General features: G+C 52.6%; 1 protein-coding gene across 2 annotated transcripts in view; it reads right to left on the bottom strand.

Moving 5' to 3' along the window:
• Window positions 1-16,318, bottom strand: part of SKAP1 (src kinase associated phosphoprotein 1) — a 155,803-nt gene that overhangs the window by 23,242 nt on the left and 116,243 nt on the right. For both annotated transcript variants that reach the window (XM_055789783.1, XM_013298468.3), the window contains exons 5-9: window positions 6,242-6,322; window positions 5,277-5,360; window positions 3,648-3,772; window positions 2,849-2,912; window positions 1,911-2,075 (exon numbers count right to left, since the gene is read on the bottom strand). In XM_055789783.1, the coding sequence (XP_055645758.1) occupies window positions 1,911-2,075; window positions 2,849-2,912; window positions 3,648-3,772; window positions 5,277-5,360; window positions 6,242-6,322 (519 nt within the window). The remainder of the gene's footprint in view (window positions 1-1,910; window positions 2,076-2,848; window positions 2,913-3,647; window positions 3,773-5,276; window positions 5,361-6,241; window positions 6,323-16,318) is intronic.

Below are 16,318 nucleotides of genomic sequence, written 5' to 3'. Positions count from 1 at the left end.
TGCTCTGCCTCTACAGCAACGTGCCACCACCAGCTCTTCCAGCTGGCAGGGAACTGGTGTCTGCGGGGGTCGAGGAACTGCCAGACGGGAGAGCTGTGGCTTTGCCTGAGGCTCCCTGCGTGTGGGTGCGATTCCAGCCACGTGGGCAGGACGCTGGCTGGGGGGCAGGGGCGATGCCCGCGCCCCAGCTCGGCACAGCCGTGATGCTTGGCTGAACCCCGGGACGGCAGCCCCCGCACGGCAGCAGCCCCCCCCAGGTGCCCGTGCACCGGGACTGAGGGGTACTGCAAACGCACTGCTAGAGCGAGGGGCTTCATCCCTGCTGCTGCGGGGCGTGGGCTGGCGAGCAGCCTGAGACACGACCCTCTGGGCCGCATTAGGAACCCCTCAGCAAGCTTTGAAGAAACTGGGATGGGCAGGACGGGGAGCCCAGTAAAAGTTCCTAATTAAAGGAAGGGTTTGGCTGGGATCTTCCCTCTTCCGCCACGATGCTCCACAGCCCCAGCATCAGGGCATCGATCGGTGCATGGGGGCAACATCCATGAGGACTGAGGGTGAACCAGGCTGGCAGGGTCAGCTCCAGCTCTTTCGAGGCACTCAGCGTGCCGGAGCGGCGGCAGCGGTGGGCTCTGTCCTTAACTCGACACTCTGCCAGCTCCTAGCGGGGTCACCGTGAGCCACGTGTGGAACAAGCCTCACATCTCCTGTCTGCTCTGTAGTCAGTGCTGGCAGCCCCAGGGCAGTGAGCGCTGGGCACAGCTGCCGAAGCAGCCGGGGATGCTGAAACCCTGACAGACCATCAGCACCTCACACCCACCAGCCTGGGCACCACCGCGCCGGGGCTCCTGCTAGAGCTCAGGGATGGCTGTAGGTACACCCCGAGGAAGAAAAAGCTGCTGCCCAAAGAGCTGAGGATGTAAACAGAGGAAGGGAAGGTCAGGAAGGAAAGATGAGAGATGGAGAGAGGCTGAGGCTTCGCCCCGGGTTGTGCAGGCAGCCCCGCAGCCCCGCTCCGCTCCCGGCAGCTGTCTGGATGCCACTTGCAAACCGCTGAGCAGAGATTTCCTTTGGCAGCAATAACAAGACAAAGATCTCGGGCACCATAAAACTTTCTGGTGCATTTAATTATTATTTTTTCTTTTTTTAATCACTACAAATATAAAGTTCTGAAATAAATAAGAAGAAACAAGGACCTATTTTTCATCTCCGAAGGCAGACACCGAGGAACCCTGCTCTTAGGGATGGGGTGCAGAGAGCTGGGTGATCCCAACCTCAGTGCAGAGGCAGCCCACGGGTTTCAAAAAGGCTCAGGTGACCTGTTCACCAAGCCCTGGGGCATGTCACACCGTGATTTCTGCTGTAATGGTAAGAAACGTTGCAGACTCTGTCACCCTCACAGGCTATTTGGTTCTGTGCCAGGAAGATTGCTCCTGGCTCCTTTCACCGGTAGCCGCTGCCTTCCCACCTCCAGACCTCGTGCACTGTTAGTGAGCAAGCGCTAGCCTTTAATGCAGTTATTTTATCATCTCTTGGAAGGCCAGTAATTGTGTTACAGCCCTGACTGCATGCCCAGAAGGAACATTTTCATCATCTAAATTCTGATTTTCCAGGTAACACAGCCCAGAGATTCCACTCTTACCAAACTTAATATTACTTGAGTTGAATGGAGGACAACTTCTAAAAGCTGCCTCACCTGAATTGACAAACCTCCTGCCTCACCAGAACAGAAAGGGTCTGGTCCTGCAGTCCATCAACCAGTCTGAACAGAGAAATGGGGCCAAGCCTTGGAGTTATGGGTCCACCAAACTCAGAAGAGCCTGAGATGTTCATTCTCATCAACGTGTTTTGTGGCCAAGGTCTCCTCCCACGTTTGCAGTGCTAAGGCTAGGGGATGGCTCACGGTTGCTTACCTGGCAAAACCTCGTAGATGTCATCCTCTTCCATCTCAACATTCGGCTCATCCTGATTCAGGGTAGTATTGTGGGATGCTGTGTTCACAGAGTCAGAACTGTCCACGTCATTGTAGGTCTCCTCTTCATCCTCCTCATCATACGGGATAGTGAGGGAGCTCAGGTCTGGCAGGAGAGAGCAAAACCACGGTCAAAAAGAGCAAATCGAAGAACCAGCTGGATGCCGGTACTTTCAGTGAGCTGGAATCCAGTAGCAAAGCCTGTGCCGTGGCACTTTGTGCTCACGATGGACCTTGCAAGGAGCGAGCTGTCCCCGTGAGCACCTGGTGCACAGAAAATGGGATGGAAGCTGAGAATAGGCTAAACCAAAGGAAAAGCCCAAGAAGGATGGAAAATGCCAGAGAACAAAGGCAAATTCAACAAGAGACTCAAGGAACTGAGCATGGGCAGCTGCCTATGGTTTTCAGCAGGTTTCCACAGGCAGGGCTGGAGTCTTGTCTCAGTATTTCTGGTCTCAAACTGGAGCAACTCCGGTGGATCCAGACCCCATCCTTCATCATCCAAGGACAGAACTGCTGATCTGCAGCCCCAGCAGTGAGGAGCGATTCCCATCCTCTTCTTGTCCTACTTGATGACACTTGCAGCCTTTGAGAGGACACACAACTCCATCCTCTAAAAGCAGCCAAAAGCTCTCGAGTTGGAAACCAGGTGCCTGGGGGTTCCAACCCACCACCTCTTTCTAACCACCAGCTTGAAAAAGCAAAGCCCCAGAACCTCTCTTTTGCTAAGAGGGGATGCTGGGACCCCAGCAAGGTCCTGGCCACAAGCACAAGCCCACAGGTTGCTGGAGGGAGCATCCCAAGCCAGGCGGGAAGATGCTGTCAGGAGCTGCCCAAGCAAACAGGGCACGCTGGCTCGGGGCAAGCTGCTGAACTCACCCTTCAGGAGGAACTGGATCTGATCCACCCAGTCTTCAGCCTCGGCTGGGCTTGGGGCTGTGAACTGGAGAGAGGTTCACCAGTTATTGGGCTGGTTCTCATATGTAGGAAGAGGGAAAAATTTGCAGCTAGAACAGGATGGAGATCCTGGATCTGCCATTCTCTACCCTGTGACTTCGGGAAAGCCATTTCACTTCTTTATCTCTATTCCAAACAGGGAAACAGAAGCGGAAAAAAGCTAGACTATCCCAGAGGAAGGCTGTCAAGCCTAATTCATTAAAAGAATTCAGATGAAAACCACAATCCCCACTGAATATACCATACCGACTCTGAACCAAGACTCTACATCCAAAGTCCCCCTGAAGCTCAGGAAGACTCTCGTGCACACTTTATGGATCAGGCCAGGTTCTCCATTACAGCAGCTTTTAGGCTGTCCCCTGCGTGCTCAGCAAATCGAAGGTTGAAGTTTAACCTGGCTCTGAATGGCTTATTTGAAAATGGGTTTTCCAAACCCAGTCCTCTGCTGCTTCTGCCCCATGTTCTCACTTAACCCTTGTGCCCCACAAGTGCAAAGAGAGCCCATGGTCACTCGCGTGCCAAGGGAAGGTCTGTGCTGAGATGACCTGCCAAGAAGGAGAAGCAACAGCACCTTCTGCAGCGCTCCTTGGTTTGTCTTACCAGGGGGTTTGGAGATTCCCAGCCTCCCTGACCCTGCAGCTCCAGCCTGCACCTCTGTCCCCAGAGCTGGGACCTCGTGGCCAGCCAGCACAGAGGGTCCCTTTCTTCCCCCAGTTCTTACCTCGTACACCCGTTTGCCAGGGCAGATTATCTCAAAACAGCATTTTTTTCGAGAGTCTTTGCGGAGATGGGGAGCCAGCTGGGCACTGTAGTGCTCCATGGAGAAGGTGCCTTTAGGTTGCTTGCCTGGAAGAAGAGAAATATGCTCAGTCTGGAGTTTGCATCTTTTTATCAAACTCGCAGTGATGCTGGGTGGTGCAGATGTCTTTGCCCACACAGGGAAACCGAGGTACACAGTGTGTTGGTGAGAAATGGCCACAACCCCCCGCTCCCCCCCCTCAGTCTGAGCATGTCCATCCCCTGGAAATCCAAAGGGAATATTACAAAATCTTCATAAAGACACAGTAAAGAGGATGCCCTTTTCAGCCTCGAGAGATTACGAACAGCCAGCAAAAGGTTGCCAGGGTCAGAAGGTTGCATGAGATGAGCTGGTTGTAATGAAGCAGAGACAAGGGTGTACTTGGGGAAATACGAGGCCGATGATTATTCTGCTGCTGAGGCATTAAGGGGCTGGCGTAGGGGAAGAAATATTTAGTGGGCCTTTGAGAACTGGCCTGCAGATCGTGCCGATGCACGGGTGAGGCTGGTGTCAGGCAGGGTGGGGAGAGGGAACTTCACTGCAGTCACCTGAGGCATCGTTATTTACCCCGGCCCGTTATTCCCTTATGAATGTCCTTGAGGAAATGTGGGAGTATGATTCAGGCAGTGGCTCCAAACCTTTTTTTTTTTGTTGTTTGTTTTTGGATATGCACATCACTAAAACAAAAACTTCCAGGGGTGAGGTCAAGCCCAATATGAGGATTTCAGCCCATTGAGAACAGGTTTGCTTTACTCTGTTGTCTTCTGGAGACCATTTGGGAGATGACAACCGCTTGTCCCCCTCCAGAAACAACCAAATATCAACCCCTCGCGCTTCCCCATCTACCTCTGCTAGCAGCTCCTACCCCTGCACATGCCCTGCCAGGATGAGAGGAGATGGGAAGCTCATTTGGAAACAAAAACCACTCGAGATTCTCAGGCAAAGGACATGGCAGAGGGACAAAGACCAGCTTCATCCCCACGACCCACTGGAGTTTAACCCTGTCCTAGCTGCAGCCTTGTCACTGTAAACCAAGGATGTACGTAGGTGTTCTGTAAGCCATCTTCACGCCGCGTGTCTGGATGGGTAGAACAGAGGAAGGCCGTATATCTAATCATGCCAAACTCTGCTGGAGATATTAGCTGTCTGTTTATATGTATCTGATGGAGCATGACTGCAAAATATTTATATACACTGACACATGAATTATATACAGTCACTTAGGGGGTTGAAGCCCAGCTGATGGCTAATGGAAAACTTGGTACATCGTTTTATTTACACCCAGCTCTGTTCCTGTGTCTCTCTTCTCTTGTTCCATACCTATAAAGGTGTTTGGGGGGGGGGAAACCCCAACAAGCAAACTGAGATCTAGCTTTCAAGAAGCTGCATGTTAAGGCTTGATGGGGAATTACAGCCTTCCCATGGTATATGCGTTTCTCCTGCATGTCCTTCAGCAAGGGCTCTCCTCTTCTCTTCTCTTCTCCAGCCCTGTCTGTGCCCTCAGCCACCACCCACAGTCTGGGGACCGGAGGCAGATACCTCACCACTTACTTTTCTCATTGGCATAGTAGTAAAAGGCTCTTCTGCTGAGGACGCACCACCGCTTCTGCCACTCCGACCCAAAAAAGCTGTGCTCTAGAAAGAAAAGGACAGCAGAAGGTATTGCACTATATGCTTCAGGTGTATATTTAGGGGAAAGAAGATTTTTTTCCAAACAAACCCCTGAAGATTTCTGGCACAAAATTCAGGTAAGCACATTTAGGTACAAAACCTCAACGACGCAAAGGAAAGCCAGCCTGCCCAGCCAGGCTGGAGCCCCTGCAAGCCGTCCCCAGCTTCCCAGGCAGGATGGGCTGGGCTGCTGTAACCCTGGGTCCTGCTAACTGGGAGGGAACACAGCTTTGGGTTAAACCTCCCTAATTGAGATTTAAGCAAATGTCTTTTACTCTGTAATTGGAGCAAGCTAAAACATGCACAGGGCCAGTTATACAGCTCAGCTGATGGCCATGAGGAAAAAGGGCTGTTCTTGCCTCATACCACCTGTCATACAGTAAATAAATCAAGATAAAATCTGAGTGATGAGGAAATAATTTGTAGCTTTCACAAGAGTCAGTAAAATCAAGATAAACCCCAGGCTGACTCACAGTCCTTATCTCAACTTGCTAATGTGTGTGATGCTACGAACTACCTTGTCTTCACCGGGATTTTATCCTCATTAGGTATTGCTCATTAGAAGGGCACATCTTGCCTTAGAGGACTGGGCTGTGGCTTAATTCAATTTCTGGGTTTTAATCTTTGTGCAGTTTGATGATCTGCAAAAGAGAACAAATAAAAGCTGTGCCCTCCCTGCGTGTAGGATGCCTAAGAAAAGCCTGAAAGATTCTGCAGGCGCCTACAGACAAATCTGCAGAGAAGATGTATTTTCCTGGTTGTTTTTCAACTGAAAACTTGCATTCTTGGTAGTTCTGAGGTGAGATGCCCAAACCTTATCTTATAATGTACTTGTCAGCCCTTACCTCGGGACCTCTTCTCCAGGTATCCTTGCTTCAGAATGGTCCCACTATCTTGAACAGGCTTCAGTGTTGTCTCCTCCAGTCCTACAGAGAGCAGAGCAAAGCCAAGCCTTGAGATTCCTTGTTCCCACACACCCCTCAGCACGTTTTTAACCCCTTTCCCTGCAGAAGCAGCCTGGGAAGGCAGAGCAGTGACTGGAGGTGAAAATCACTGTCTATCATGATCTCACCAGCTATTCCCAAGCCTGGCTGCAGACTCCCAGAAGTCCTCAAGGAAACCAGGACCGTGCTTCACACGGCTACACAGAGCCATCCTCCGTGGGCTGAGGCTGGTGCTGCTCTGGGGGTGGATGCTCAGCCCTTTGCCCCTCAGCCAAGGCTCGCTGGGTCCCTGGGAGCCTTTGGCAGCAGGCAAGATCTGGTCAGGTTTATGGACTTGGAAAACATGATCCCCCTGTCCCATGTCTGGTCTGAGACCACGGCACCTCGCCCCGGGCTGGGGGATGGACACTGGGCCGTGGGGGGACTCTGGCACTTGCTGCATGAGGTGATGGCTACGTCTCATCCCCAAAACCATCAGGGCAAGGATATTCCCAGGGCATGGCTTACTGCTGAGAAGGTCTCCCCCTCCTCTCCTACTCAGCTCCTGTCATCATAACTTGTGCTAAAACACAATAAAAAATGACTAAATGCCACTAATCACCTCCCCAGTGCCCGGCCTTGGCAGCCTTTTCGGTATGAATAACTTCCCAGAATCCCAGGTCCCAAGAGCTTCTCTTGTTTTCTTAGCGTGTCTCACTCACATCCAGCTCTCAGCCCAATCCACCCCCCCGGCACCCCCCTTGTTCACGGGCTATTTTCATCTTTGTGTTTTATAGTTTGCCAACTCCGGGCTCGCTATCAGTCCTCTGCAAATGGGTCTGGGGGCGAGCGGCAGGCACAGACACACAGAGGTTGGGTGGCTGGGAAGGCTCCCCTACGTCTGTCTCCTCTGTTGGCTGGAAACTGGATCCTTCAAAGACCAGATCCTTGGCTTGCACAAAGCTGTCCGAGGTGATCCAGGGTAGAGGAAGCCCGGGGTGCTGTGGGGTTGCCCCCCTGCAATGCCTGGAGGACATTGCCCCTTCGGGGGATTCCCCAACGGGGAAATCACGTTTCTCTGCGGTACGAGTCAGGTTGAGCTCGTTTCTGACTCTGCTCCTGAGAAATGCAACAGGGCAGCTCTGGCGGGATGGAAAGGAGCAGGGTTTCACCTTCCCTGTGTGCAACTCAGTGCTCGAGTGGTCGAGGAGCTGAGAGGAAATCGAGACCTTCCTACAAATCTCACTGGATATCAGGGTGATTATCTTTCTTACAATGAAAATAAATGAAGATGCTGAAAAGGACCAGAATTCCCCTTCAGGGCTGAGGCTGACCAGTACCAGGAGATTTTTCCTGATGGGGGAAGGCGCTGACTAATGTCTGGAGGAGCTCCTGCACCCTCCTCAGATGCAGGTGGCCCTGGGCACCCTCAGAGGTGGGACTCTGCGCTGCCACCTCCCAGGGCACCAGCCTGGCATCCCTCCTCTGTGCACAGGTGAAAGGCACCTGCCTGGCACAAACGTGCTCAGGCTTTTCTCTACTGACACCGAGCATCTGCTTTGTAAAAAGACACATTGTCTCCTCAAATCCAGGCCCCAACCCCTCTTGCTAATGCAAATCTAAATGTCATTTTATGGGACATTTATAATTATGAAAATGGGACAGTGCTGCCGGATGCACAGAGAGACCCTGCAAGTATGAATATTACATTAATGTGCCCAACACCAGCTCACTGATCCCGCTGGCAGGAGCATAAAAAATGCTTGAGTGAAACTTTTATTTAGATGTTAAGAATCCAGGCCCCAGCGGGGTGACAGAGGCAGCCCTGGCGAGATCCCATCAGCGCGAGCGCTCGAATTGAATTACCCAGGGGGGAAGGCAGGAGCTGCGAGTGCTGCTTCGCTTATTTAATTTCATTTACTTTCAGTACATTATCAGCATGGGGCTTCCCTCTGCCCCTGTTCCCCCAAGAAAACCGGCTGCAGAAATCGCCAGCGTGCAAGATGCTGCTGTCACTTGAGCCAAGGCAGGGATGTGGTCCAGCCAGCCTGGTCCTCCTCTGGATGTGCTTTCTGCTTGTCCCTCGGTTGTCAGGAGAGATTTAGGGAAGTGCAAGGACCTGTCAGACACTACAAAGAGCAACTGGAGCAGGGAAGCAGGACAGATGCGATGGGAGCCAGCAACAACCTCTTCCAGCCCCACATCTTCTCGCTTCGCCCATCATTTCTCAGCGCTCGCCTGTAAGCAGGCAGGACCCCTGGGACAGCTGCTGCCTTTTCAGTTGTGCTTTGCCCTCTTTGAGATCAATCTTCCACCTAAGTAGAGCCCATGGTTCAGGTTATTTGTGACCCTGAGTCCCAGGATCTGCTGGGCTGGCAGCCTTCTGGGGCCGGGGCACCTCTGCGGCATCACCTCTGAAACACCGTCAAGAGCCCAAATCTCTCCTGCTCTGCAAGAGACACCGTGCCTCACTTTCCCAGCAGGAAAATCAGAATGAAAGGAGACTCCCTTCTTCTTAAATACTCAGTGACTGCTCAGACAAACTAATGCAATTAAGGAGGGGTTGCAAGGGCTTGATTCAATTGCACAGGGCTCTGGAAATTTTAAGTTTTACAGAATGTGACACGAAGATGACAGCTGTAACCTGCGTGTTGCACGCAGCCTCTCTAATGCAGCCCTGCTGGCGCAGAGCTGAGAAGATTAAATCTGTGCAGGTGGGTGAGTGGGGGGGACGCGGCGCTCGGGGCTCTGCCTGCAGATGGGGCTGGGGCTACGTGGGGTGTCCCTGCCCCTCCCCACACCCCAGCCTGCTCCTAACAACAACCCAGATGGCTTTTGCCAGCAGCAAATAGCTAAATCTACCTACAAAGACAGTCCCTGGGTTTTTTTATTTCTTTAAACCATCCTAATGGACAGCCAGAAGACCCAGAGAGGCCAGGTGGGAGCCCAGCCCCAGAAAGCTCCTGGGTTTCCAAGGGCAGAGGGTTTATTTACCCAGGCAGCCTCTGCCAGACGCTTCTGCCCCAGGACCACACAGCTGGCAGGTAAACCACGGCTCACCACATCTTCTAGGACTCCAAGTGATGGAAAAGCCAGCCTGCCGCCTGATCGTCTGTTCCAACACTAACAGCCATTCACCATTTATAAAATAGAGAAAGAAAAAGCCTTAAATTCATCTGAGACACGCACATCTGTGCTCTCCCAGACACATGGTCTCTCTCTGGTCATTCCTGGCATGGCATGGCAGGGCTGTGGCTGTGTTTGGATGGTCTCAGTGGTCCCCTCCACCCCGGCATCTCTCCCAGCCCACCCTTTGCCCAGCAGGTGGCTGGTACTGGCAACGCTGCCCTGTGCTCTGTGGCTGAGCCTGACGAGCCCCTCACCCTCCCCAGACACCTCCCAGTGCCACCAGCACCTCAAAGCCCTCGTGGCCTCTCCTCCATCCTCTCAAGCCTGGCTCCTGAGGGAGCTGCTCACTCCCAGTTGAATTTCCCAATTCATGATCCACGCCGCTCCATCTGGAGCCTCCCGCAGAAGGGCCGCACGTTGGCGGCACCGGGAATAGCTCCGCGCTGTAATCCTGGAGACCACTTTTCTGCAGGGGATACAAAGCTGCAGCATTTCAGGAGCGGGAGAAAATGAGCCAGAGACCCACACCCAGGGATGCAGGAGCAGGCACCAGCTCTTTCCTTTCCCCTCTTTCTTGCACCCCAACTTTTACTGTGATGTGCATCCCTCAGGTGCTGCCGAAGGATGCTCTCAGCCTCAAAGGCTTCGCTCCTGTGTCAGCCTGAGCCCAGGTGACCATTGGAGCCACTGGTTTTGCTGACCAAAGCACATCCTTTGGGCAAAGACCCTAGGAGTTTGGCTGCCAAGCACCATGACTGTTCCACCCGGTCCCCACCATGTCCTCAAGGGCCTCTGGATTTCAGCTCTCACCCCTTTGCTTTCTGAGTCATGCACACCAGCTGCACAAAATGTCACAGTATCTGCAGCCAAACATGCCCGGGGGCCGCGTCGGTGCCCACGCTGTCACATCAACCGACTGTTCAAAGGGATGGAGCACGGAGGCACGACGGTTACAGCTAATTCCCCATCCTCCAGCTTATTCACCAAGCTCAAATGTGCCAAGAGCAGATTCTGCTCCCGGGGACTTCACAGGGAACACCCAAATATATTTCAAACCAGAGCACAATTGTGATTTCCCAAAGCCCTCCGTGGTGGCTGTGCTCTTTTTCCATTGAAGCTAATGAGGGAAAAAACAATCAGAAAGAGACAAACAACCCCTCCTGCTGCCTTCAAAGCGAGATGGGCTCGGGAAGGCTTTTGGAAATCCCACCCACCACCAAGGGCTGCCGTGGCAAACGGGTCCGGGCCGTGGCTGCTGGGGCTGGTGGCACTAAAGCTGCTGCCGAGCGGCGTTTTTGGGTTTATTCCAACACAAGTTTCATACATGCAGGAACAAGGAGCGGCTTGGGAGCCAGGCTGCTCTCGGGCTCTGATGGGAGGATAACGCTTCCTGTGTTTCAGCTGTTACCTTTCTCCAGCATCAAGGGGATCTTGAAAACATCTCTGCTTTCTCACACCGGCCAGATCTACCCCAAGGGCCAGTTCCCCGTGCGAGGACAGGAGTGAGCTCAGCCCTTGGCTCCAGGCTCCGGCTGATGGAGGTTGGACACATCGGGCACAGCTGGGCAGGGTCTTTTCGGTGCCATGCAGATGTTGCAGCCCAGCAAAGCAGCCAACAACGGGCATGGCCTGATGTCCTGACCAAATGGAGCAGGAGGAGAAAGGCCATCATGGGAAGCGAGCCACCGTCCTTCAGCGTGGTGCCCCTAGTCTCTGCCTCCTCATTCCCCAGCTCCAGGTCACAGAGCATCTCCTCGGTGGCTCCCAGGCCCTTGGTGCCCCCCGAGCACGCTTGCCTCCATGCCTCGGGAATGTCACTAAACCTTTCAGCGCCCTGGAAATGGCTGGGGATTATTTATAACGACGGGAACAAAATGAGCAACGGTTTCAAAGAAAATGGGGAACTGAACAATTGTCAACATGGATCAGATGAAATACATCTTGTGCCAGACTAATTCCAGTGCATTTTTTAGAGGAGGAAAATAAGAAAGTAGATGAAGAAAAGGCAAGGCACGGCAGAGAAGATTTATTTGGGCTTCAGCTTGACTTTTCAGAAGAGGCTAGTAAGCAAAATTCAGAGTGTAGGCATCCACCCCAGGATCACTACCTAGACTGAAAGCTAGTCAGCAGGCAGGAGGCAGTGAAAAATCAATGGCAGCAAATCATGGAGAGGAAATTATCAAGTGAAATATCCGTGTTCAGCTTGGGGATCGGTTGTCCTCAGGCTCAGGAGCACTTGGATGCTACACGGCACCCCGATCCAAAGAGGCCATCCAAAACCTGCAGCTAAACCCAGAGCTTCCCTCGGGACAGACGGGGAACTGCTAAATGCTCCCTTGTAGCAGCCAGTACAGACCAGTGCTGAGAGCGGGAGCCAAGATTAACTGGTCCCAGGCAATGGCGAAGGCTTTGACAAGTGCTGACTTGTCAGGAGTGAACACAAAATCCATGGAGTCGCCGAAGAAAACCACAATTCTCACCTGGGGTTGAACGGCGCCTAATTAACTGTGTTGCCCCTAATGTCCTCGTTGGGCTGCAATTAATGACCGAACACAAACAAATAGGGGCTGTACAAATGGACTTTTGTTAGGTACCGAGTTGGTGCTGGATTCAGGGATGTTTTGTCAGAGGAGCCCATGACTGTGGTTTTGATGATAAGCAAACAAGAGAAGAGACAGTCGATGGCAAAGAGCTGACTGTAGGCTGGGCTTGGATTTAGCCCAAGAGGGTGGAAAAAAGCCTCCAACTTTTATTGCTGTTTTTTTTTATTTATTCTGTCTGGAAAATTTAACAGCAAGTTTGAAGTTCAACCAACTTTGCCAAAGGAAAAAAAAAGAAAAAGGAAAGAAAACTCAAAGAGGAGGCAGAGCCTTTGGCCCAAAAGTTTCCTTCCAAATCACTAAGTCTATAATTGCAAAATAAAACCCACTAAATCTCAATATCTATTTGCACAGCTCATTAGCCAAGGGTTCACACTCAGCAAAGAGGGAGGGGAAAAAAACCCCTTCATCACCAAGTGGATTTGGGGAGTTGCTATGGAAACGGGCCCCTGGCAGCAGCATCTCGCAAATCCCTGCTCAGATGGGTCTGTCGGTCCATCCGTCCACCCATCCACCCGTTTCCCGAGGATGCAATTTTTTAAAGTCCTTGAAAAAAAAAAAAAAAAAGGCATAACGTATGAAATATATAAATATATAATCTGCGTAACTCATTCCCCTGTTATTTCTCTCCCCCAAACATAACATTATGTCAGACATTCGACCTGCTGTGCTACCGGGACAACATGATTTACAATGTGAAAAGGGAAAACCTAAATCATCACGTAATGAAAACATTAAAGTTAATGCATCACAAGTGAGGAATTTATTACCATTAACTCCAATAAACAGTTATAAACCACCCGTCCTTTCCTGTCCACGCGCAGGGACACAGGCGCAGGGACTTCATTAAGCTCAACTTTCTTTTCTTCTTCACTAGACCGCTCATGTGTGCTCCCACCGGCCACCATTTATTGTTAACTGGACTGGCTCATTTTCCGGGGACTGGCGGAGGTTTGAAGGCCTCATCCATTTCCTTCCACGGGTGGCTCGGCGCAGACAGATGGGACAGGAAAGTTCACGAGACATGCAGCTCGATGAGTTTATTTAAACACCGCTGAAATATATGCTTTGACAAAAGCCAACCCTCGCCCTGGCCCTGTACGTCGTTACTCAAGGAGGCTGATGGATAAGTAGTAACATATGGGCACGCGGGGCGGTTACACCGGACACTGGCTTACCTCAGGGTGCACTTGGCCAAATATTTGCTTCTCACTGATGTTACACCACCACCTTGGAAACCCCAGCCTGACATGGGAAGCCTTATCGAAATGGCCCCCGGCGCAGGGGAGGGCAGCCAGGCTGGCTGGTTCCTGCATGGGAGCATCTTTCCTCATCCCCCTTCGACCCATAGCAGGTCTCAGGAGAGGTCCCGGGTGGGCTTGTGGGGCTGGGAGCCGTGGGGATGCGATAACAGGCACCACCATCCAGTTATTAACTACTGCCTCAATCCTGAGATCTTTGCATGAAAATACCACTGGCTTCAGCAGGGGCTGCAGACCTGATCCGTTAATTGCACTGATGGGTTCGTTATTGCAGGGCTGCTGACGAAGACTTTGACAAGAAGGTGCTTTTCCCACAGCACCCAAAGGAGACCCGCTGCCCCGTGCCCCAGTACCTGCACCCAGGGCCGGGAGCCAGGGCCCCACCGCATCTGCATGAGCAAAGAGATGGTCCCTATGACCGGTGCCACATGTGTCCCCTCACTGCACCTTCAGGGGGGCTTTAGAGACCCTTCTCCTCTCCTCGGCGGTGAGCTAAAAGCAAAGGGGTGGGAGAGCGGGGATGGGATGTGGCGCTGGGGGGACCCTGGCGGTGGCAGGGGACGCAGCCCTGCTGCTGTGTCCGCAGGCTGCAACCTTCTCCTCCCTGCTGCTCCCCAGGTGAAGGCACCGTGGTTATCGATGCAGGGTGCAGCTGAGCAGCGCTTGCTCCTTCTGCCAGAAGGAAGGTGGCTCAGCCATCCTCCGCCTTCATTACACACTCACTTGTGAAGCTAACAGGAGCGAACACCGAGATCCAAGGGATTTGCAATATCCATTTCTCCTAACTCCCAACAGAAGCAAATTTCCTACCAAGGAGTTTCCCTGTAGAAACATTTCACCATCTTGAATTTTCTCGGGAGTTTTGGACCATTGTCACGCCCACGCTGCACTGTGGTAGGATGTCAGTCCAGACACGAGCACAGCAGTTTGGGTCCGATCTCAGAAATCCCTCTTGGCCTTTCTCCCCAAACAGACACCTGAAAGGGCTCAGCTGCTCTGCGGAGCTGTCACAAAGTTGTGGTGTCCCCAGAAGACACCAAGTACGGCACATCTGGGCCCTCCCACATCCTCCATGACCAGGGCCCTTCCACATCTTTCACCCATGACCTTCCCTGCTGGGAACAAATGATGAGGACGAAGGGAACACCAGGAACAGCCAGAGATGGGAACCCCAGGCAGAAGGGACCCAAGCAGCAAACGCAAACTCTCGGTGCCCACAGCAGCATCTCAGGTTGCTGGGACATCTGCTGGGGCTCCGAGGGGGATGTTGGCTTTGAGGGGCCAAACTGCATCATGTTTCGGCATCCCGCGGTACCTCCCCGCCACGCTCTGCCATCCGGTATCGTGACACCGTGCCCGAGAGCTGCTTGACCCCAGCCCCTCGCTGCAGCCACAAATCAGCGCAGGAAAACTCCCAACGGGCAGATGTGATTTTAATTTACAGGGTCTCGGCGAGGCTGCGAAAAGACCAGGCACCTGTTGGCTAAAGCCCATCTCACGGCTTAGGCCTTTTATTCCTATAAAAATTCTGTACCACATAATCATCAGCCTTGACACAAACGATTCCTATAGATCACCGTGGAAAATCGAGAGGATTTAAAGAGAGAGGAGGGTTAGGAAAAAGTAAAACAAACGATGTGCAATTTTTCAAGTGGAAACAATGGCAATATGAAGATATATAGGTGTCAGCCATTCTGTAGGAGGCAGGAGGCTGTGCTCTTTTACCTCTTACAGTGTCGCTCTCATGACCTCTACCATTTGAAATGCTTTGATTCCACCTTGCCCAAGGGATCTCTGAGCGCCAGGGAAGAGATGAGGAATGCCCGCGCCTGACCTCACCTCCACATTGTCTAACGACCGACGGCATAAATCAGTTTTTCCCCTCCACAGACCCAAGTGTCAAGAACCCATGTGAGAAGGCTGGAAATATTAAATGATTTCCCTGAGGGTTTTCGTTGTTACTTGGTTTCTCTCCTGTAACTGTAGAGCTGTGTTTCACATGAAGAACAACTTTCCCCTGAGACCTCAATTTGTGTATAAAATGAACAGGGCCGGCGGGGGTGGGGAGAGGGATGCTGGCAGCCAGCATCCACCTGGGAGGGGAGCAGGAGGGGCACGACGAAATCCACAGCCCAAACGTGCTGTGCTCATCCCTCCTGGTCTCACGCAAACCAAAACCAGTGCGAGTCCAGTACAAAGGTATAGAGAAGGGGTCAGTGCAAGGCCTCTCGTGCAAGGGGTAAGGCAGACAGAAGCCATCCTGTCGCGGGGGACAGGGCGAGGGAGCAAATCCCAGAGAAAGAATAAAACCAGCCAAGGGTCTCAGCATACCTGGGCCTGTTCCCACCCTTGGGAAGGTGCCTGGCTCACGGGATAAAGAGACATCACAGACCTCAGGGCGGGCACTGGAAGCTGCAGCCTCCCCTGTGCTGGGGATGCATCTGCACATGGAGAAGCGCAGCCGACGTGGGTACAGCGAGCGCACAAGTGCGCTGCTTCCCCCTGCGCCGTCCCCTACGGGTATTTTTCCATCTCGCTAAGCCTGACAGTAACATGCCACCACATTCTCCCTAGTCATTGAATACCAGCTCAGGCAGAGCCATTTTGCTGTCTCCTCCTGAATTCACAGTATTCAGTGTTTAATGTGGTCATCCCAAGAAAACCGGCAGGAGCTGTTCCCCAATTACAAACACATTTATTCCTCCTGGATACCATCCCTGCGAGACGCCCCTCCTGTGGCCAGTCACTCCATGCCAAGCATGGAAATGGCAGAGAGAGATTTAGAGACCTGGAGTAGGGGCGGTGCACGCAACAGGCTCTGGAGGCAGGAGCAGGCAGCCGACACCTACTGGCAGATGGTTGGTGACAAGTTCTGAGTCACAGGTTTGGGTCTGCACACCCAGACCGGGCAGTGGAACAGCCTAAACCCTGTCCTGAGCCTGCCTGCATGGGCACTCCTGCCCGATCCTGCCCGGCTGGGATGGACTGGGGGCAGCTGGCTGTGCCAG

This window comes from Falco peregrinus, chromosome 18 (assembly GCF_023634155.1).
Source record: "Falco peregrinus isolate bFalPer1 chromosome 18, bFalPer1.pri, whole genome shotgun sequence".
NCBI classification, from domain to species: Eukaryota; Metazoa; Chordata; class Aves; order Falconiformes; family Falconidae; genus Falco; species Falco peregrinus.
Note: the sequence above shows the minus strand (reverse complement) of the source record. Positions and strands in the feature narration are given on the sequence as shown.